The 21,942-nt window shown below is 50.2% G+C and overlaps 1 protein-coding gene across 1 annotated transcript; it reads left to right on the top strand.

Annotated features, from left to right (window-relative positions):
• The first annotated feature begins 1,618 nt into the window (after nt 1-1,618).
• Nucleotides 1,619-11,709, top strand: PRPF19 (pre-mRNA processing factor 19). The gene is made up of 16 exons (XM_061203434.1): nt 1,619-1,839; nt 3,506-3,655; nt 3,838-3,914; nt 4,658-4,799; nt 4,883-4,956; nt 5,112-5,174; nt 6,065-6,106; nt 6,234-6,308; nt 6,644-6,719; nt 6,814-6,923; nt 8,184-8,339; nt 8,577-8,646; nt 8,875-8,960; nt 9,245-9,415; nt 9,565-9,670; nt 11,561-11,709. Exons 1-16 carry the CDS (start codon nt 1,821-1,823, stop codon nt 11,656-11,658), a joined length of 1,515 nt encoding a protein of 504 aa, XP_061059417.1. The 5' UTR covers nt 1,619-1,820; the 3' UTR covers nt 11,659-11,709.
• Nucleotides 11,710-21,942: the final 10,233 nt, after the last annotated feature.

Raw genomic sequence — 21,942 nt, 5'->3', positions numbered from 1 at the left:
TTGTCCTGGTTAATCCTCTGTCAGTTGTCCACACAGGTTGCAGCTAAATCTACCTGGGAAATGGAGCTTCTGGGTTATTGACCAATGTGTACCTCTGCTTCCCAAGGAGCAGCAGCCTTGGCCTGGGGGAGCAGGGCATAGAGTTCCAGTCTCAAGAACCCACTGACAGCTATGCATATAGCCCATTCCCCCACCTCTTTCCTTTCCAGCCTTAGGTAATCTTTATCTCCTTTGTGGGGAGATTGAGATTGGGGGGAGTGGGGAGGAACCTGAGATCACGTTCTCACCTGTAATAGTTACTCCAAAATCAATTGCCCTGAATCCTTTCTATTCCCTGAGGGGCTTGTTTTGAAACTCAAAAGTCTTGGAATGACTCATTTCCTCCATCTTCTGTCACAGCCATAAGCTCCCCAGCACGGGGACACCTCTGGTTTTGCTCAGAGTGCTATCCCCAATGTCAAGTACAGTGCCTGACTAGCACATAGTGGATACTCAATAGATTTGTCCAACAAATGAATTATTGGGTCTTTCTCTCTCCCCCTCCAACCCATCCAGTTAATGTCTTCCAGAGGAATCTTCTGGAAATGTGGTTATCACTCCATAGCTGATGTGCTGTCCGGCTGTGAACCCAATCAAGTCTAACCACCTCTGGTTCAAGGTCCCCTCTAAACGGATCCATTTTATTTCCTACCACATCCAAGTACTTAAGATGCCTGGCCTGTCACGCAGCCTGTCATTCAACCAACAATAGTTATGACGGTCCTGCTCTGTGTCGGGCACCGTGTTAGACTCTGAGAAACAACAGTGACCGGAACAATCATGGTTTCTGCCGTCACGGACTTTACGGTCTAGCGGAGAACCCAGACAGCAAACAGATACTTGTACATAATTAAATAATTAAATGATTATAGTTATCCAGAGTGGCTCAGGGGAGAATTACAGGGTGCCGTGACTAAAATTCAGTCAGGGGTCAAGAAAGAGCTCCAGAGGAAGTACCATTTAAGGTGTGATTGAGTTTACTTTGGAGCGGATGGGAGGGGAGGGGAAGAAGAGAGGGAGTTGAGGAAAGTGTTCTGGGCAAACGTAACTGGAACCAGCCAGAGTGGCTAAGTTTGAGGACTTAAAAGGCCAGTGTGGATGAGCAGAAGGTGAGGACTTGCCCAAAGTCACACAGCAAATTGGTAGTAGAGGCAAGACCAGAACAGTTTCTTGGCCAGTGTTAGTTTCTCTACCCATCTGCATCTGCGCCTTCTTCACTGGGTCTTTCAAAGCGTATTCCGAGAAACACTTGCCCGAGAATCACGTGGGGCACGCACTGACAACGCAGACTCTCTAAAGTAGACCCCAGGAAGATGCATTTTAAGAAGTTCATTAAGAAATTCTCGCATACACCAAAGTTTGCAAGACTACGGTCTCACGGTCCCCGCCAGCTCCGGTCTCAAAAGGGTGTAGCTGAATTGATTGGCTTTAAAGTCCCACTGCATCATGGGAAATGTAGTTTCTGCTCGCCTTTCCTAGCCCCTGGGAGCGCTTTACGGAACGAGCCGAGAGGGCCCGGAAATAGCCGAGTATTTCCTGGCGCGCCCTTTCCTGCCCGATTGCATTCTGGGAAAGGGCAGTTTCCGTTAAGTGCCAGAGGCTGCGGCGCGCGACCGGTCGCGGTCCCACGTGAAGCCCTACGCGAGCGTCCCTCGGCGGGGCTGCTCCCCGCTCGCAGCGGAGCGTCCCGGAAGCAGCGGGGAACCGGAAGTGGCCCGCGGAGGCTCGGAAGCTGATCCCGGAGCCCGGTGTGAGGAGCCTTGGAACGCAGCGACGGCGCCATGTCCCTCATCTGCTCTAGTGAGTATCGGCTGCGGCCGATCGCGTGTCGCAGGAGGCCGGAGAGCCGAGCGGGAGGATATGCGGGCCGCTGCGACGCCGGGGTTGGGGCGGAGGTGAAAACGGGGCTCCCGGGAGGCAGGGCGGCGGCCTGTCAGCCCGGGGGTCCTCCTCCTTAAGCGTGGGGTGCATTTGCGCTGCGCTTCACAGTTTACATAACGCCTCAAGCGTATTGTCGCAGGCAGCACTGAGGCCACCCACCTCGTTTGCGCAGTGGAACTGAGGCCTGGATAGAGGGGAGCAGGTGCGGGGGAAACAGGAAACCCTAGGGCTTGTGCAGGATCCGCCTCCGCTGGCGCAGGGATGCGGGCCTCAGTTTCCCCATCTGCAAAATGAAGGCCTTGGCACTGGATGTTGTCTGAGGCGCCTCGCTTGGGTAGGCAGAGCTTCTGCAATTTGCAGAAGTCGCACAGTAGGTTAGAGGCAGTGATAGGGCTGGAAGCCAGGTCTCTGGTTCCCAGCCTGACTCCGTAGGACTAATGAAAACAGCGCACATTTATAAAGCCTCTGTTGGTTTACAGCGCGCTTGCAAGACTGTGATCTCGTTGTATCCTCATAAGAATTCTCCAAAGCAGAAATAAACATCCGGTTTTACAGATAAAGATGTAAGGCTCAAGGAGAATGTGGTTTTTGTAAAACAGAACAGCTAGTAAGTGGCAGAGCTGCATGATGGAGCCAGGTTCTCTGACCCTGAATCCATGCTCTTTTCAAATGCCTTGTCCTGTCTTTCCTTTAGGTGTTTTATTGAGGCGTGCAGATGTTTTGCATTCTCATTGTTCATCCGGGTATTAGTTTCTCATCTGTTTCTCTCTTGGCTTCCTAACTCTCAAGCCCTTTACTCTCAGAACCTCTCCATAAATCCAATACAAAGGGAAGAAGGAGCGAAAGGAAATGAGACTAGAAAAAGGAACCTTACACCTTAAAGAAATGACGGTGTGCAAAGTATTTTCACATTCATTGTTTGAATCTTGAGAAAGCTCTTTTCTGTTTTTCCCAACTCCATCCTTCCTCTCATTTGCTCCTCGGTTAGATGTTTACTGAGTGCCCGCTGGGCATCTGGATTGTTCCAGAAGGCAGAGACCAGCTCTAATCCCTGTCCTCAAGGGGTGTAAATGGTACCTCTGTTGGGGGTTTTGTGAGGATGAGTTAATCAGTGGAGAATGTTTACAGTCGCCCTTGGCACCTAGTAAATACCATGTAAATGCTTTCTATTATCATAGCACTTGGCACATCGCTTTGTAATTTCTTTGTTTGAGAATCCGTCTAGGCTCTAGCTTGAGACTTGAATGGCTTTCTCTGTATCTCCCTGTCCTGCGGTATAATGGGTGCCTAAGCATCTTTGTTCAAAAATGAGCTGGGCGGGGATTATTGACTGCTCTCTAGGTGCCTGGCATTTAGTAGTCCTGTAATAATTATTTATTGACTATCTGACTGTCAGGAGACTGATGGCGAAGCTAGTTAGGTGGCTGGAAAATGTGCTGGGTACAGTCCAAAACTGGCTTGGTGTCACGTCTTGATTCCTGTTAGCCGAATGTAGGGACGCGTGGTCTTGTGGAGGCCAACAGTAGGGGAAGCATCCCTGTGGCCCTTTCACCACCCCAAGCTCACTGCCTGCCTTTCTCCGCAGTCTCCAATGAAGTGCCAGAGCACCCGTGTGTGTCCCCCGTCTCTAATCACGTCTACGAGCGGCGGCTCATTGAGAAGTATATTGCAGAGAACGGCACAGATCCCATCAACAACCAGCCTCTGTCCGAGGAGCAACTCATTGATATCAAAGGTGCCTGCCGGCTGGCCTCAACCCAGGGCCGTCCTTGCCCACAGCCTGGGAGGGTGGGAGGGGGCGCCCGCGCACTCAGGGAGGGGTGGTGGTCTGTTAGTGCAGGCTGAAGGGGAAAGAGGGGGGGCGCGATAGAGCGCACCGGGTTACGGGCTTTCACATTCACTTCCCTCTCTTGGCAGTTGCTCACCCAATCCGGCCCAAGCCTCCCTCAGCCACCAGCATCCCGGCCATTCTGAAAGCCTTGCAGGACGAATGGGTAAGTCCCCGGAAGAGAACTGGTATCTTACCCACTTGAAGAGAGGGGATCACTGGCCTAGGACTGGGGGTGGGAGGGATGGAGCATTATTTTCTCTTCTGAGGGGAGGGTGAGAGCAGAGGAGGAGGCTGCCTGTTGACCTCACACAGACCTGGGCTCCATGCTTAGTTCCATTGCCCGCTTGCCGTGTCCCTGGGCACGTTGCTCGCGTCCAAGTCCTGATTTTCCTGACCGTCTGACATGGATCAGTGCCTGTCTCTCAGGGTTTTGGGAGAATTAGAATAAGATTAGAGTATAAACTTCACCATGTCAGGGGCTTATTTTACTCATCGATAGAGCCCCAGCACTGAGAGCAGCGCCAGGTACATAGTAGGTGCTCTAAAATGTGAATGAACGACTACATCTTCAGGATTGTCTGACATAGTGCCTGACACAATGAGGGCAATCAATAAATAGCAGCTGTAACAATTTTATTCCCTTTTGACAAGGTGACGGCATGACATCTGAGATGTGCCAGTAAATTAGAGAAGATGGGGATGGGAAAGAGTTGGCTCCCACTCCTGTCTGTGTGCCCAGGGTTTGGCGTGCGTAGGAGCTCGGGAGCATCTGCCAGAGCGTTCAGGGTCACTCAGGTCTTGCTTGGGTCACCAGTACTGGTCTGGTCTTCTTATCAAGGGCTGACTCTTCTGCTGGGTGCTCCCCGCGCCTCCCCGCCCCCTCACAGTGGCATCTCCCTCTCCCAGGACGCAGTCATGCTCCACAGCTTCACCCTGCGCCAGCAGCTGCAGACCACCCGCCAAGAGCTGTCCCACGCTCTGTACCAGCACGATGCCGCCTGCCGTGTCATCGCCCGTCTCACCAAGGAGGTCACTGCTGCCCGAGAAGGTATAGCCTCTCGCCTGCCATGCCCCACTCTGGGCTGGGCCTGTTTTATAATAGCCCGTTTCTGACATTGTCTTCTCTCCCAGCTCTGGCTACCCTGAAACCGCAGGCTGGTCTCATCGTGCCCCAGGCTGTGCCGAGCTCCCAGCCGAGCGTTGTGGTGAGTGTCCCCACAGCCCCGCCAGCAGCCCCCGCGCGCGCGCGCGTGTGTGTGTATGTGTGCGCGCGCGCGCACACGGGGGCTCACACAGCCCTCCTCTGCAAGGGTCTCTGGCATTTCTGTGCTCCTCTCACCTTCACCTTTCTGCTCTTCAGGGTGCAGGCGAGCCGATGGATTTGGGCGAGCTGGTGGGAATGACCCCCGAGATTATTCAGAAGGTATGTCGTGCTCTCACTTGGTGGGAAGGCTGATGGGCCCTCCCTTTTCACTATCTGCCTGGAGTCCAATATGAATAAAAATCCCATCCGTTTGGAGATGAAGTGGAGTGGTACAGAGCACAGACTCCGACTAGGCTGCCTGGCTTTGTGTTTTGATGTCACCAGTGGTAAGCTTTATGACCTTGGGCTGACTTAACCAGTCCTGTGTCTAATTTGCCTAGCTTCTAAAGTGAGGATAATGGTACCTACTTTATAGACTTGTGGGAATTTTAAAGATTTTGATTACTGTTAAGTACCGTTTGTTGCTCTTATTAGAGTTCTTTGCAGATACTAAAACATTTTGTTACATGTTTTCATTTTTTTTCTTTTGAGGGAGACAGAACAGGAGTGATCACTTTCATTTTAGAAATGAAGAATCTGTAAAGAATGTGAGGTTCGGATTCAAAGGCACAGCTCACAAGAGGCAGAGCTGGCCCCTGAGTCCAAGTCCAGTGCTCTGTTATACTCAGGGGATCCTCCTTAGTACGAGTTGATAGTGTGTGTCTTTCCCAAGCCATTCAGGTTGTCAGCATGCATCTCAGCTCTCCTCTTAGTGGTGCAGGCGTGGTCTGGGAACCGTGCCATTTATTGCCTCTGTGGCCTTGGGCAAGTGACTTCACTTCTCTGAGGCTCAATTTCCTACTCTGTGAAATAGGGTCATCAACACCCACTTCATAAGGTTGAAATGAAAGTAAAAAGAGATAATGCACAGAAGCCTTTAGCACAGAGCTTGGCAGATGATGAGTTCTTGGTGATGCTTGTGAAAGCATAGATGTGACCAGCATTCACCGTGTTGTTTTCCTGGCAAAATAATTTGTCTCACGTTGAGCCTATTCCCCTCTCTTCCCCAGCTTCAAGACAAGGCCACTGTGCTAACCACAGAGCGGAAGAAGGTGAGTCCTCCCAGGGTCAGGGGCGGGAGCTGGCCTGGAGGAGGTGGCTGGCGCCTTAGGAGGAGGGGGGATGGCCGAGTCCTGCACTCACTGCCGCTTTTCCTGGGGGGCTTTTTCTTTCTCTCAGAGAGGGAAGACTGTGCCTGAGGAGCTGGTGAAGCCGGAAGAGCTCAGCAAATACCGGCAGGTGGCATCCCACGTGGTGAGTGTCGGAGTCCTGCAGACTTGGAGACAGGGCCCTCCCAGGCTGTTTCTGGGGTGGGGCAGGTCAGCATGGAGTGTCGCCAGGGCCTCTGGCCCTGCCCCGTTTCTAGTCTTGGCTGCTGAGTTGTCAGGCTTCTCTTCCTGCCCAGCTCTGGCTTTCCCAGTAGCCAATGAGGGACTTACTGCATCCAGGCAGAAATCCAAGTGCAGTGGATGAGGAACAGAAGTCACTTATGTTCCCCGGGGCTGGGGCCGGGGCCAGGACAGTTGGGTGGCTTTGTGGCCTGCCTTGATTCGGCCGTGACTGGGTTTGATGTGGCTCTCTCTGCACAGGGGTTGCACAGTGCTAGCATTCCCGGGATCCTTGCCCTGGACCTCTGCCCCTCCGACACCAACAAGATCCTCACTGGTGAGAGCGGGCCTGGGGACAAAAGTACCTTCTTCAGCAGAGGGACTTGTGTGGGCCTGACGCATTTTTTGGATCTCATTTTGGTCCTCTTCAGGTGGGGCAGATAAAAATGTCGTCGTCTTCGACAAGAGTTCTGAGCAAATCCTGGCCACCCTCAAAGGCCATACCAAGAAAGTCACCAGCGTGGTCTTCCACCCTTCCCAGGTAAGGGCTCTCCTAGCACCCTCAGCCCTCATTCCTGAGCCCTGTTTCAGTGGTTTAGGGTCCCAGGACCAGGCCCCCACCCCATTGCCTCCTTGGTGAAGTAACACGGGCCTGAGAAAGAGTGCCGACTCTCTAGCTCTGGCAGTTAGGGGCCGGGTTTGGGGTCACGGGGTTGCCCTCTACTCTGTGTCAGAGCTCCTGAAGCAGTGGCCTTCAAACCGGGGGAGAAAGGAATTGTGTAGTTTGAGAAGCATACTCATTGAAATGTTTTATGTTAGGAAAAGGAAAAAAACCCTGCAGCGTTTATAATACAAACTATAGTAAACCAAGCTCAACAGGATCTTGCCTCATGTATCTGAGGAGGACAGATGGGTCTGTATTCCTATGGTCCTGCAGGCTGAGGGTGAAAACTTGACCTTAACCGTTGCAAGTGGTTGGGTTAAAACAGATGGAGAGCCACTGGTTTAGAGGGTAGGCAGCTCGTTTGACCAGATTAATGACGTTATGGGATTTGAGTTTTTAAGTCTAGGGCAGTTTGGGACTGTAGGACAAGTGGCTGGATCAGCTCTTCCCAGAGTCTTTTCTCTGTACCTTTAAGGAAATTAGAAATAGAAAAATAACATGGTGAATTTTTCATTAAACTAGGTATATTCAAATTGAAGCACTGTTTTCCTGCTTACTGCATGTTAATATGTTATTTCTGTTATGCAAGTGCATTGATGGAAGATGGTAGTTGGTTTTACCTTATAGTTTTTAACGTCCTAACTAACCAAAATAATTGGTTGGTGACACCACGTAAGTTTTTCTGAGAATTAACTTGCCCCCGAAATCCTTAAGTGTGGGATGCACTGGAACATGCCCTTGCAGCCCCTTCCGGGCCTGGTACTGTTCAGACCTGTGCCACGCCAGACAGTAGCCATTAGCTACATGTGGCTATTTAAGTAAACTGAAATTTAAAATTCAGTTTCTCAATTGCACTAGGCACATTTCTCTCTGGTCCTGGAAAAGGGTTGTGGGAAATTTCCCTCTCATGCAGTTATCCTTTTTACCACTAGATGGCGGGGCCTCCTGCCGTTGGCCAAAGGCTGTTTAATTTCCCATTCTAATAGCGTTTACCCTTGGGCTCTCTTAGGCATCGTTGGGCCGATGGGTGGTTCCAGGCAGGGCGGGGCTGTGGCTGTCCCCAGCCCTCTTTTGTAAGATGGTTGTGGTCCATCTCTTCTCTGTCTCTGATCATCTGTCTCTTTGCTTTCCTTTTAGGAGCTGGTGTTTTCCGCCTCCCCAGATGCCACTATCAGGATTTGGTCTGTTCCGAACGCCTCTTGTGTACAGGTTGTTCGGGCCCATGAGAGTGCTGTGACAGGCCTCAGCCTCCACGCCACTGGTGACTATCTCCTGAGCTCCTCTGATGACCAGGTGTGGTCCCAGCCAGGGCCCCAAAGAGGCTCCTGGTCCCCAAGCTCCTATATCCTGGGAGGAGGGAACATCTTACCAACCCCATCCGGTTCCCCAGAACCCCAAGGAGAATGTTCCCTCTACCAAGAGGGGCTGGCCTTGCCAGGGTCTGCCGGACTAGAGTCTCTGCCTTCCTGAGGGGCCATCAGAACCTGGGGACCCACTGTCTTACTGGCTCCGTTGTCTCTGTGTTTTCAGTACTGGGCCTTCTCTGACATCCAGACAGGACGTGTGCTCACCAAGGTGACCGATGAAACCTCTGGCTGCTGTAAGTTGCCTCGGAAGCGCTGGGCTCTTCATTTGCTACGTTTTGTGTATTTTAGTGTTTTATTTAGTCATTTGCTCATTTGTTCTAAAAACACTTAACCACCAGTACGTGCTGAGTGCCAGGCATGGTGCCAGCCTGGTGAGCAGTGGGAAGAGTGAGGACCCTGCCTTTGCTGCGCTTAGTCTCCCCTGGCGGGCTCTGACGCACGTCCGTCTCCCCTCTCCACAGCTCTCACCTGTGCGCAGTTCCACCCGGACGGACTCATTTTCGGGACAGGAACCATGGACTCTCAGATCAAGATCTGGGACTTGAAGGTAGGACATGGTGGCCTCCATCTGCGGCCCAGGGCTGGAGCTCTTGCAACTGTGCAGTGTGATGAAGTGCTGATGGCGCGTGGCCCCAGGGGTGTCCCAAGAGTGGGCAGTGGCTGTGTGTGCGTGTCACGCAGTAGGTGTGGTCTGGCGTCCACCCCTGCTGTTCCTGCTGCTTGTCCTCCCTGAAGGGTGGAAGAGGACGTCTCAGAAGTAGGACTTTGATGAGCTCCATTTTCTCCCCCTGACCACTGGGTGACATTTTACTCCCTGCCCCCCAACTGTAGGAGCGCACCAACGTGGCCAACTTCCCTGGCCACTCGGGCCCCATCACCAGCATCGCCTTCTCTGAGAACGGCTACTACCTGGCTACGGCAGCTGATGACTCCTCTGTCAAGCTCTGGGATCTGCGCAAACTTAAGAACTTTAAGACGTTGCAGCTGGATAACAACTTTGAGGTGCGCCGCCTCCCTCCCCCCAGCTCTCTTGGTCGCCTCTCCTCCTCATTTGTCGGTTATTCACTGAATTACTCTAAACTGCCTCTGTTTATCCCCGATTGCTCATAGTTTCTGCTCCCCTCATGTGACCTCTCTCCTGATTCTGGCAGGTAAAGTCACTGATCTTTGACCAGAGCGGTACTTACCTGGCCCTTGGGGGCACAGATGTCCAGATCTACATCTGCAAACAGTGGACGGAGATTCTTCACTTTACAGGTAGAGGCTGGCCCTGGGATCCTGAGGTCTCTGGGTGCCCTGGCCCAGAGGAAAGTGGGAAAATCTCACTGTGTTAGGAATTTCTAGGGGTAGGCTTGCATTTGCCAAGGCTGCTTTTAGTCACTATCTGAGGCAGTAGAGTTTAATGGCTAAGACAATGAACTCAAAGAGTCAGACTGCTTGGCTTTAAATGCTGGCTCTACCACTTGAAGCTGTGTGACATTGGGCAAGTTACTTAACCTCTCTGGAGAATGATAATAGTACAGTTGATCCTTCACAGATTCAACCAACTGTGGATCGAAAATAAAGCAAAACTCGAATTGGCCACACACTGGCAACTGTTAACGTAGCATTTACCTTATATTTACAACTATTTACATAGAATTTATGTTATGTTAGGAATTATAAATTATTTAGAGATGATTTAAAGTATGTAGGAGAATGTGTGTAGGTTATATGCAAATATTATACCATTTTATATAAAGGGCTTGAGCATCTGTGGATTTTGGTGTCTGCAGGAGTTCCTGGAACCAGCACCCCTCAGATACCAAGGGAGGACTGTACATACCCAGCGGGGTGGTTGTGCGGTTTAGCTGAGTTTATAGACGCATACATGTATTTAGATGAGTTTATATAAATATATAAACGTATAAAATACAAATGTACATAATGTGTAGATATATAAATACAAAATAGCAATACACATAAATGTATGCGTTTAGAACAGTGTCTGGCACATAGGAAGGATTTGCCCCTATCATTCAGTATTGCGTCTTAGTCCACGGTGGGATTAGAGCAGTAAATAGGACAGACCCAGTGTTTGCACTAACGGAATTTCTGGTCAGGTTGGGAAGGCAGATGTAGGGTGACTTCACCAATAATTACTTAAGTGTGGTGATAAGTACTGGAGAAGACAAGCACGGAATGCTGAGACAGTGGGTAACAGGGTCGGCAACCTCCTCATAGTCGTGTGGCCTCGGGTATGTGACTTGCCCTTTTGGAGCTGTAGTTGCTTCACCTTTAAATGGGCGTTTTGACACTGCAGATTGTGCCAGCTGGTGCTGTGGAGGTGCCTGCATGGTGACAGGGTGCCTCTTGCACCCTCGGGAGCCGAGTGAACGGCAGCTGCTGTTGTCTTGTTGATGAAGTTGTTGTCCTCGTTAGCAGGTTGTGGGCAGGGCGCCAGCACCTTCTCCCGCCCCAGATTCTACTCAGTGTGTGTGTTCCACAGGTGGCCAGGCCTGACTGTGTGGCCCACGAGTTTTAGCCTTCCCTGGGCCCTGGTGCTTTGATTTGGAGCAGAGTTAGGTGGAGTGGGGAGCTGGTGGCCGGCTGTGGTCCTGGGAATTTGCACTGATGCCCATGAACTGCCCGAGCCCGGCGAGGAGGGTTGCCCAGCCTCTTCTGCCCCTGCCCCAGCCCTGCCCTGTGCCAGGGGCCCAAGTTTCCTGGAGTTAACCCCATGAGCTAGAACCGGCTGATAGACTATTCCAGTTACACACAGGGAGTCAGAACTAAATACATACCAACCAGCCTAGCTCCCAGTCAGTTCTCGGACTGGAACCGAGCCGAGCAGAGCCGAATTGTAGCTGCTCCGAAAGCTTAGGCGGGGGAGACTGGCGTTCCACTCAGCCCAGCCGCAAAAACCTAGGGGCCTGCCGTGGGCCAGCACCGAGTGAGGCCCTGGAGCTCAGTGCTGTGCGGGTCAGACTAGAGCCCTGGCCTCGGGGGTTGACAGGCCACGGGGAGGTCCATACGGGCAGGGGCCCGCAGGATGAGGAACACTGACGGGGGAGGGCTGGATGGGTTGGGAGCGTATCATCCGGGGTCAGTGCTGAGACCCCGAGGAAGAAAAGCCTCCTCACCATTGTCTCTTGTCTCTCCCCACAGAGCATAGCGGCCTGACCACGGGGGTGGCCTTTGGGCACCACGCCAAGTTCATTGCTTCAACAGGCATGGACAGGAGCCTCAAGTTCTACAGCCTGTAGGCCCCGGCCCTCCTGACAGGAGCTGGGCCTCATCTCAGTAGTGGGGTAGCGTTAGGGGTGGGGGGGGGGCAGGGGAAAAGAGACTACTGGGGGGCGGGGGGTGTATGGGGCGGGACATTCGCATCATTTCCCTCTGGTCCGGGCGGCGGGCTGAGAGCCGCGGTGGCGTGGACCACCCTCATCCGTGCAGCCTCCGGGCCCGTGGGAGCAGCCGTGGGGCAGAGTCGGGGAGAGGCTGAGCCAAGGGCACTGTGAAGGGGCTGGGCCAAGGGCTCAGGCAGGTTTTTGTAAGCAGCGATCTAGTTTTCATTAAAAAAAGAAAACACCAAACACAGCCACCTTCCTCTGTGTGTCTGTAGCAGGGAAAGTCAAGGGGAGGGGCAGCAAGTAGGACTCTGACCACCAGGATGCCCATCGTTCCTTTTTTTTTTTTTTCGATTGCACAACAGAAATAAAAAAGAAAACAGAAAGAAATCTACAAGCCATTTGCCAGAATGACTCTTCCACGTCCCTGCAGGCCTTGACTTTGTGTTTCTAGGGTCTCACGTCACTTGCCTCGTGGGGTTGGCTCCCACGCGAGCCTAGAAGGGAGGGGGAGGAGCTGAGGAGCTGCCAGCACGTCAGGAGGGATTCCTCAGTCCTTCAGTCTGAGGTGACAGAAAATCTATCCCAAACTAGCTTGAATCAGAAGGGTTTCTGTAACGCTGGTGTTCGAAGATTTGAAATAGAACTGGTCCCAGGGGAGACAGCCAGCAAACAGTAAACAAGCAAAAGATCAGCGAATGCCCCATTTAATTAGGGAAATAAGGGTGCTCAGTGTGCCTGCATTGGGTGGTCAGGAACAGCCTCTTGCAGATGACACTTAAGTTGAAGCCTGATTGACGGGAGCTAAAGGGGAGGTGGAGTGTTGCAGACCGAGGGAAGGTTCTAAGGCTGGAATGGTCAAGCTGTGTGGAGCAGGGGAAGGAGGCCAGTGTGGCTGGAGTGTGGCGCCACTGGGTGTGGCCCCGGGAGATCATCAGTATCCTTGAGAAGAGCGGTCCCAGTAGAGCGCTGGGGCAAGAGAAGTGAGAAAGTGGGAGGCAGTGATTGTAGGTAAGGAATCGCGCCAGGGAGGGGAGCCAAGAAATGGGGTGTCCCCTTGGGGTGGCGGTGGGGTCAAAGCATAGCAATCCATGTTGACACAGCAGAGCCCTCCACGCGTGCTTTGCTGTGTCCGTGCCGTGTGGCCAAGTCGGTTCGGGCGTGCCGTGTCTTCTAGGAGGGTCAGAATGCCTCTTAGCTAGTAAAACCCTTGAAACTCCTGCGGCAAAGAAACCATTTAACTTTTTGACCCAGTTTCCTCATAAATATTTGACAAGGAGAGGCTCTGTGTATGTGTGTGTAACCCCTGGTGTCCATGGAACTCGCCTTTTGGAAAACATCCCAGGGTTTTAGCTGTTTGTAAACAGTGTGCAGTGAGCATCTTCAAGCATGCAGCCTTTTGCTAGCTTAGGTTAGTTCTTACAGGTAACTTTCCAAGAGTGGAGTGGTAAGGCAGCGTTAGGAAGACTTAGAAGTTTTCCCACATTTGCCAACCAAAGTACCAATTTGAAGGTGTGGCTCAATGTGTGACGATATTAATTTTATGTATCCTCAGCCAATTTGGGGTATTTCTTGTGATTTGAAAAGAGTATGGGTCTTAAGAAAAGACCTATCATGTAGTTCTGAAGCAGGACCAAAAAGGAGAAGGGAAACTGCTGAGTGAAAGATGGACCTGTAGAGCTGTCCGCTGCTGTTTGCAGGTGGTAGAGCAGCATCATTCAGGGTGGGGATGGCTGAGGACCCTGGGGGTGTCCTGGGGCCAGCACAGCACCAAACCGTCTCATGGTTTCTGGCTGGATACTAAGACGCATTCTTAAGGTCTGCCTTCGTTTCCAGGAAAACTGGAAACTGCGGGACATAAGGACAAAGGTTCTTGGGGGACCTGTGGGTTGGAAAGGGCACCGTGGTCCCCCTCAGATTGTGTGAAGCGTGTGTTGTATCCATGCAGATGTGCATTGGGGGCGGGGCTTAGGGTATATCTCAGAGGGACTATGGTCCCGCCCCCACCCCCAGTCAGTTCCAGACCGCTGCCCTAGAAGGACTGGTATGTGGATCGTGGGGCTCTGCAGTGCCTTCATCTCCTGCCCTCTTTCCTCTCTCACGGGCAGAAGGGCTGTGTGCCAGACACTATACGTACATTTTCTCATTTTATGCTTGAAACAACCTTGCCTTTAGCTGTCCAGCAACTGGGCAGCTTCCTGCACCCCCATGGGGCTTCATGTCCCTTTGCAGTCCAGGGTGGAAGATAGGCTCTGGGACTCTGGGGACAGACTCTGGGCTTTGAATCCCTGCTCTGGCACTTAGCAGTGAGGGGCCTCGGTCAGATTATGTAACTCCTCTCTGTTCAGTGCCTTCATCTGGAAGACGGGGATAGTGTGCTTATTAGGGATGCTGTAAGGCTTAAGCAGGTTAGTGTGTGAGCAGTGCTTAGTGACGGACGTGATGAATGCCGTACACATTTTAACTGCTGCTGCTGCTGCTGCTTTTACTTCTGCTGCTACACTGTTTGCTCTCCCCAGGGTCCCTGCCGTGCCAGGCGAGTGCCCTCACTCAGCCCGGGTTCGTGCCTCTGGCATAGTTCTAACCACGTTACCTTGGAGGGGTTTATGCATTTGTCTCTCATAACTAGGTTTTAATCTCCTGAGGGCAGGACTGTGTACTCATTGCTGGCATTCAATTCACTGCTGCTGAGGGATAGACAGATTCAAACCTGGGGGTCAGACCAAAGCCCAGGCTCTGTCTCTCTGCAGAAACAAAAGGCGGGGGCGGGGAGGGGTGGGGGGGAATGGATGACAGACTTCGTTATTTCAGCCAGAATGGAATGGAGAGCTGTCATCCCTGCCACGTCTCTCCAGATTTCAGCTCAGCTGTCTTGTAGGTGAACCTTTTGAAGTAGGGCTGAGTTGGTAGATTCTAAAGGGCTCACCTATTCTGGACCCTTATTAGGCTCATGAATTTTTGTAATTAATGCTTATTGCATCCTACATGAGCTTGACCCCTTTGACGATCCATTCCTGGATTGTTCATGCCTGAGGACCCAGTCCCCAAGCCCACCCTTGTCCGTCCACTGTTGAAGCTTGCTCGGCCTTGGAGCATTGACCAAGGCGGCCACCTGGGGGCACTGTAGTTACACTAGTCTCCCCAGTAACACTGGCCCCAGGACCGAGCTGTCAGCACCACAGCTGGGCCCTGTTCTCCGCATTCCACAGACTGGAAACCATAAGTAGTAGAGCCGGGATTTTAAGCTGTCTGGCTACAGAGACAGCTGACTGCTCCATCATCAGCTGAGACAGGAGCGGGCAGCTCCACGGTGTTCCAGGATGTAGTGCTATGGTTAGGTGTGGGCTCTGGAGTCAGAAGCCAGGTTTGAATCCCAGAGCTGCAGCTCTCTATGACTTACGTGTTTGTGTCTCAGCTTCTGCACCTGTAAAACTGAGTTAATGGTGCCTACTGCACAGGGCTGTTGTGTGCAGAGGGCATGGGAAGCACTCCATAGCTGGCTGCTGTTTTCCCTGCTCCTGTCTGCACTGGCATCCACTGACACTGCTGGGGTCCTGGTGGCCCTTGACCCTCCACACCTGTGTTATAAAGGTGAGGCCTGACATGGCCTTCTTCCTTCATAAATCTTAACGTTTATAAGGCTCTGATAACACGAAGTGGAACGTGATGAGGCAGGGAGGTGGGAGCACACAGGTGATACAACCGTGGGGCTGTAGAGTTCTCATAGAGGTGCCAATGCAGAGGATGGGGTGCAGCTGTTACGAAAGGTAAATCTGGGGAGAGGCGACACAGGCACATTTTGGAGAAGTAAAAATTCACTAGGTGGACCCAGGGTAGGGGTGGCTGGTGGAAGGAGAGGCTCTGGCAGCCCCACTGCCTTGCTGAAGTGAGGAGGGAGGAGAGAGCCAGGAGGGGAAGACAGACAGCATGGAGGGTGGAGGGCAGGAATGGTGGAATAACACCCAGCAGATCGTAGTCAGGCAGGTTGGGAGGTGGCTGGTTTCAAACCAGCAGCGTGAGGTCTAAGATCTCATCTGAAGTTTTTCAGAATTTGGAACAGGTCTTTAACCAACATTTTAGAAGTTTTTTTGTTTTTTATTGTGAAACATTCATTCAAAAGTGTCTAAAACATATCTTTTCAGTTTAAAGGATAATAAACACCCTTGTATCCACCACTCAGCTTAGGAAAGACAGCATTGGGGGCCCTCTGTGTGCCCTTACACGAATGCATCCCTCTTTCTCCCCCCGCAGAGGAAACTGCTACCCTGAAATAGGACTTGATCATTCCTTTGCTTTTATAATTTTGTCACTATATATTTTTCTTCCTTTTTTTTTTTTTTTTTTTTGCTTATCTTTGTATTTTGTATAAATGAAATCATTCAACTCGCTTTCTTTGACTTCATTTGCTCAACATTGTTCTAAGACTTACCTGTATTGATACACGTAGCTGTAGTTCTTCACTATTGTGCCAACAAAGGCAAATGGCCAAACAGAACTCCCCCCAGGTTGCTGGAACAGCATTCATCAGAGACGGGGGGCAGCCGTACAGATGTGCAGGTCCCATACGGCGCATTCATCCTGGGCAGGGCGCTCTGGGGGACGATTCCCACCATCGGGCTGAGGTGCTTTTGAGCGGCCCGATTGGGAAGCACGGCTTCTCCTTTGTTGTCCTCAGGGGAAGGGAGACAGTATGACATAGCAGAACCTTGCTTCAGGCCCTAACCTGCCAGCTTCATGTTTTGTGGTGGGTGGGTGGGTGGATGGGTGGCGGGGGGGTTTGCATCAGCTCCTTCCCTTGACGTGATCCTGGATCGAGGGTCCAAAGGATGCCGTTGCAGCTGTCTGATGTGGCTAGTGGGCAGCAGGACTCACCGCATTGCATTCATGGTTGGAGAAGCACCAGCCCCTCCTCTGACATAATTAAGGGGCTGGGGTCCAAGCTTTGTAACTGATCAGTGCCTTAGGCACTTGGCAGTGGCTGGATTCCATGGAGCCTTATAAGAGGCCTCCTTTTCTGGGAGGCCAGCCTGCAAGGGATAAACTTGGGCAGGTTAACCCTTACTTCTCATTCACTGTAGAATCCCATTATAGGAATACCCCGCACTGCCCTTACATGTCCTATTGTTGGTAATGGATATATGGGTTTCCAATTTTTTTGCGATTATAAACAGTGTTTCTGTGAACATTCTGGTACAAGGGTTTTTCCTAGGATATTAACCTAGGAGAGGATTTATTATATAGATCATATTATAGGTAATGACAAACTTTTTTAAATTTTATTTTATTCAAGTATTGATTTACAATGTGTTAATTTCTGCTGTACAGCAAAGTAATTCAGTTATACATATATATTCTTTTTCATATTCTTTTCCATTATGGTTTATTATAGGGTATTGAATATAGTTCCCTGTGCTATACAGTAGGACCTTGTTGTTTATCCATCCTATATACAATAGTTTGCATCTGCTAATCCCAAACTCCCAATCCATCCCTTCCCCACCCTCCCTCCCTCTTGGCAACCACAAGTCTGTTTTCTAATGACAAATTATTTTTCAACATGGTTGTACCAGTTTACACTCTTATTAGCAATGGATGAGTGTACCTGTCTCCATACCCTTGCCAATCCTTAATATTTTCTGATTTTTAAATTTTTGCTCATCTGGGGGGTATATTAGAGTATCTTGAAGTTTATTTTCACATCCATGATTACTAATAAGGTTGAACATCTTTTTATCCACTTACAGGCCATTTGAGTTTATCTTTTGCTAAAGCCCTGTTTGTGCCTTTGCCTATGTTCCTATTTGGGTTGTCTTTTTCCTTTTGATTTGTGGCAATTTTAAAATGGATATATATTTTGGATAGTAACCCCTTGTTGTGTTGCAATTATCTTCCCAGTTGGAGCCTTGTCTCTTCACTCTTTTTTATGGTGTCTTGTGATTTTGGGTTTGTGAAATGCTCATTTTATCTGTGACTTTGAGAATTCTTTGAGACTTTGGCTGAAATGATGTTTTTTTTTTTTTCAGTCAGCGTTTGCATTTGCTTCTGCTTGAGCCCAGACTACTTTAATTCTCACCCTGGGATCACTTTAAATTAAGCTCAGCCCTTGAGGTTTTCTCCAGACTGAACTTTCAAGCGTCCTCACCCCTGCCCTAGACTAAGAATCTGGACCAGAGAAGAGGGAATTGTACTCTTAATTCTCAGGGGAGATTTTGTTTTTCATCCATCCATCCATCCAGCACTATAGTCAAGATAGGCAAGATTCCTTGCTGCCCGCTTCCGTGCAGTGCTTTGTTTCTCCTTCACTCTGTCCTGAAGATGAAGCCCCCTGAGTCCCAGCTTGGATAGAGGCCTGCACTAGGCTCCCCATCTGTGGCAGCCTGTGGGCTGATCTGCAGTTCCCTGTGCTCATCAAAGCAGAATGTCAAGACCTCCAGGCTTCCGCAGAAATCCCAGAATAGAAGCTGGGCTCACTTCCAGAGTTTTTGTTTTTACTTTATTTTTGGCCTCTGTGCATGCCTTTTTTTTTTTTTTTTTTTTTACTATTAGCTCAGCAATGATTTAAACATGTTTTAAAAACACACACACATAAATAATCTGGCATTTTAGTTGTTTGCTTCTGAAAGTTGACCTGGGTATCTGGTCTTCCTACTGCTGGAACAGAGTGGTACTTTTTCTTTTTTAAATTTATTTTATTTATATTTATTTTTGGCTGCGTTGGGTCTTCGTTGCTGCGCGCAGGCTTTCTCTAGTTGCGGCGAGCGGGGGCTACTCTTCGTTGTGGCGTGCGGGCTTCTCATTGCGGTGGCCTCTCTTGTTGTAGAGCACGGGCTCTAGGCACACGGGCTTAGCTGCTCCACGGCATGTGAGATCTTCCCGGACCAGGGCTCAAACCCGGGTCCCCTGCACTGGCAGGTGGATTCTTAACCGCTGAGCCACCAGGGAAGCCCCAGAGTGTCACTTTTATGTAAAACACCCTTACAGAAATGTCTGAGCATGGAGTCACCCTTTACAGAGTTGAATTTTGCTTAAGTTGAAGAAACAGGCTGTGAAGTATTCTCCTTTTTATTTAAGGCAAAGTGCCATGATCTCAGTGTAAAGATGAGGGAGCCAGGGGTAGATGGAGAGGGAGGGGATCCCCCTTGGATATCACCTAGCTGCAGCCACGGTCCCTGGCCCTCTCCCCAAAAGGCAGGAAGAGAGAAAACCTGACAGGCGCCGAGCAGCTCTGCTTCCTGCCACAAGTCAGCAAAAGTGGTTTGTTAATCATCCCCATCAAGTCTGACTCAACTGTTCTCAAGGCTCAGGTGCCTTCTTATACCAGGAGGTGGTTTCAGGTGAGGGAAGAAGTTTTAAATTGGGCAAATTTGGACGGGCTTTTGATATCCAGGAAAGTCAAAACTTAGATTGCTTCCCTCCAGGGAAAGCACAGGGAACTTAGCGCTGCAAGGACCTTCATTGTTCACATACTTTGTACATTTGTTTCTGTAAACAGGACCCTTTGACGTGGAAGTGTTGACAGAAATCTATGTACAATGGAAATAGCGTTTGCCGAAGTTACCTATCAAAATCATGAGCCTGTATACACGCAACAGCAGGAGAAAAACACCTGCAGTGTCATAGGAGTATTACAAAAAGTTAATGGATACTTTTATGAGTGTATAGGGTAGGGAAGGTCTTTGCTACATTTAAAGATAAAAATAGGATGGAAAAAATATTCATTGTTACATAATCCTTTCAAACAGCAAGATGGAAGGACCCCATGAAGAAAAACCAATGGCCAACTCAGTGGGAAACTTGAAAGATGAGGATATCCACCCCTTGACTTGTGAAAGCTCTTTGCAGACAAGGAAACAAACTCAGGAGAATAGATGAGAGACACGAAGAGGCGATTTATAAGATATAAGCGGCTACAAAGATGCTTGGCGTCTAATCAAAGAGGTCCATGTTAAATCAGCAATGCTGTTCACCTAATGATGCTCAGATAGGCAAAGCTGTAGAACGCTATTGATCTGTAGTGGCAAGAGTGTGGGGAACAGGCACCCATACGTTCCCAGAGCCCGACAGTCAAGAGGGGCGTAGCTTTCGACCCAGCAGTTCTAAGAATTTCTTCTGAGAAAATGGTATACGAAGAATTACACGCTTACATAATTGTATTCAGCACCTGTTATCCTTAACGATAGACTTGGTTTCCATCAAAAGAAGATCAGGAAGTTCCCTGGTGGTCTAGTGGTTAGGATTCGCTGCTTTCACTGCCATGGCCCAGGTTCAATGCCTGGTCAGGGAACCAAGATCCTACAAGCTATGTGGCCCGGTCAAAATTTTTTTAAAAATTGTTTTTAATTAAAAAAAATTGTTTTTTAAAAAGGAGATCAAATATATAGTTCAACCATTATACGAAGGAGAATGCAGCTGTTAAAAGTAATAGGTAATGACACAAGATGTCTACCTTTGCATGAAAAAAAAAGTCAAAGAGAAAAGTTGGTTACGTAATGTGATTCCAGTTGGCATCTATAGACTCATGCTTGGTTTAAACACAGCATCGATGCCATTCCCAGAACCACCCTTCCGTGCTGTTTAAACGCTCACAATGAGCTTGTGCGATGAAGGCAATGGTAAGAAGAGTTGGCCCTGGATGGAACTGGATCCCTGACACCTCAGAGCCTGTCAGCCTGGCTCCTCCAAACAACATCCAAGCTGAGAATCCTCACTTATTTCACACTAACCCTGAAAGTATATCCCATAGGCCCTGCACAAGCCAGGAGGTTGGACAGAACAAGTCATCCCTAGTCACAGGTGGGGAAACAGTCCCAGCTAAGGGGAGTTCCTTAACTAACTTCCATAGCAAGTGTCTGGATCTTCCTGCCTAAGTGCTCTATTCTGCTAGAAAAGCCTAAGGCAGCTGCTTCCCCTAGCCCCTCCTCATCTTGAGCTATAAGCTTGTCCTCATATGGGGAAGGAAAAAAAAAATTTAGGTAAGCATTAGTTTTGGGGCAGGAGGAGGAGAAATTCTGGTAGTTAATAGTACTCAGTAAATGTTGGCTGTTATGTACTATTCTAAGGATTCTTATCTATTCATTTTATCCAACACCCCTATGGGGATAGGTATTATTCCCATTTTACAGATGAGGAAACCGAGGCCCAGAAGAGTTCAATAACTCAATATCACACAGCTAGTAAGAGGCAGAGCCAGGGTTATAACTCAAACAGCCTGGCTTGTATTCGACCAGTATCCTGAAAACAGAAAAGATGGAGCTGGCCAGGGCTGGAGAGTGCCTGCATGGTGTCAAGGCCACGGGCCTGACTCAAGCACTGTGGTTCCCTTTACGCCACCTCTCTAGCTCACGCCCTACCAAAGGCCAGAGAGGTGTCTGAAACCAAGTTTGACTTCCCCACCAGATTCTCCAGCTGCCAGAGGCTGAACCCAACCCACTCCACCTAGGTTGGGTTACCTTTCCCACCCTAGAAGCTCTACATGGCAGCAAAGACCTTTCCAGACCGACAAGTCAGAGATGAAGGCCCATGTCATACACAAGGAGATGGTCAGCAACACAGCCAGCACTGGTACTGACCTGTCTGGCAGCCATGCCCACTATGGCATCAGGCAGCCTCAGGGCCAACAGGCTGCCATTCAGCCTGTGCTGACCATCCCTGTGTGGACCAGTCCCAGGGGCCAAGGGAGTGGGAAGGGGGGCTGGTGATGGGAGAAGTAGCCAGCATCCTCTATGGGAGGCTGGGAGGCTCAGAGGGGGACCGGGAGGAGCTTGTTCAAGTCAAGTTTAGTTCTTTTGGCCCCGGGAGCTCTGGATTCCCTCATGCATGACGGCAACCAAGTGGCATGCTTCGAGGATGCCCACTCGGAGCTCCTGTGTCTGTGAGAAGGTGACAAGCCTTCACAGGCCATTAGCCCTGCCAGGTTCCCGATTCCCAGCTATTGCTGTGCTTTGACTCTGCCATGAGTTGACTTCCCCCTACCTTCTCTTGTCCTGCTTTCTCTGCCTGGAATGCTGCCTTTCCTTGCGGAGAGGCAAAGTCTCCTAAATTCAGTCCTGGGAGGCATTGGACTCTACCCAACAATAGAGGCCGCAATTCTGAAAGGACAGAGCTGACTCTGAGGAGCACGTGTCTGAGATGAGAATGATTCTGTCTAGTCATCACAAGTAGCTTTTCCACACCTGCTTTCACTAGGCTTGAAACAAGGGT

This window comes from Eubalaena glacialis, chromosome 10 (genome assembly GCF_028564815.1).
Source record: "Eubalaena glacialis isolate mEubGla1 chromosome 10, mEubGla1.1.hap2.+ XY, whole genome shotgun sequence".
Lineage (NCBI taxonomy): Eukaryota > Metazoa > Chordata > Mammalia > Artiodactyla > Balaenidae > Eubalaena > Eubalaena glacialis.
This window is presented reverse-complemented; position numbering and strand designations above follow the sequence as displayed.

Bases quoted from the DNA above. Each gene is read 5' to 3' on its own strand.
- PRPF19 (XM_061203434.1), top strand. The intron at 3,915-4,657 runs GTAAGTCCCCGG...TCCCTCTCCCAG, and splicing joins AAGCCTTGCAGGACGAATGG to GACGCAGTCATGCTCCACAG. The intron at 6,720-6,813 runs GTGAGAGCGGGC...GGTCCTCTTCAG, and splicing joins CACCAACAAGATCCTCACTG to GTGGGGCAGATAAAAATGTC.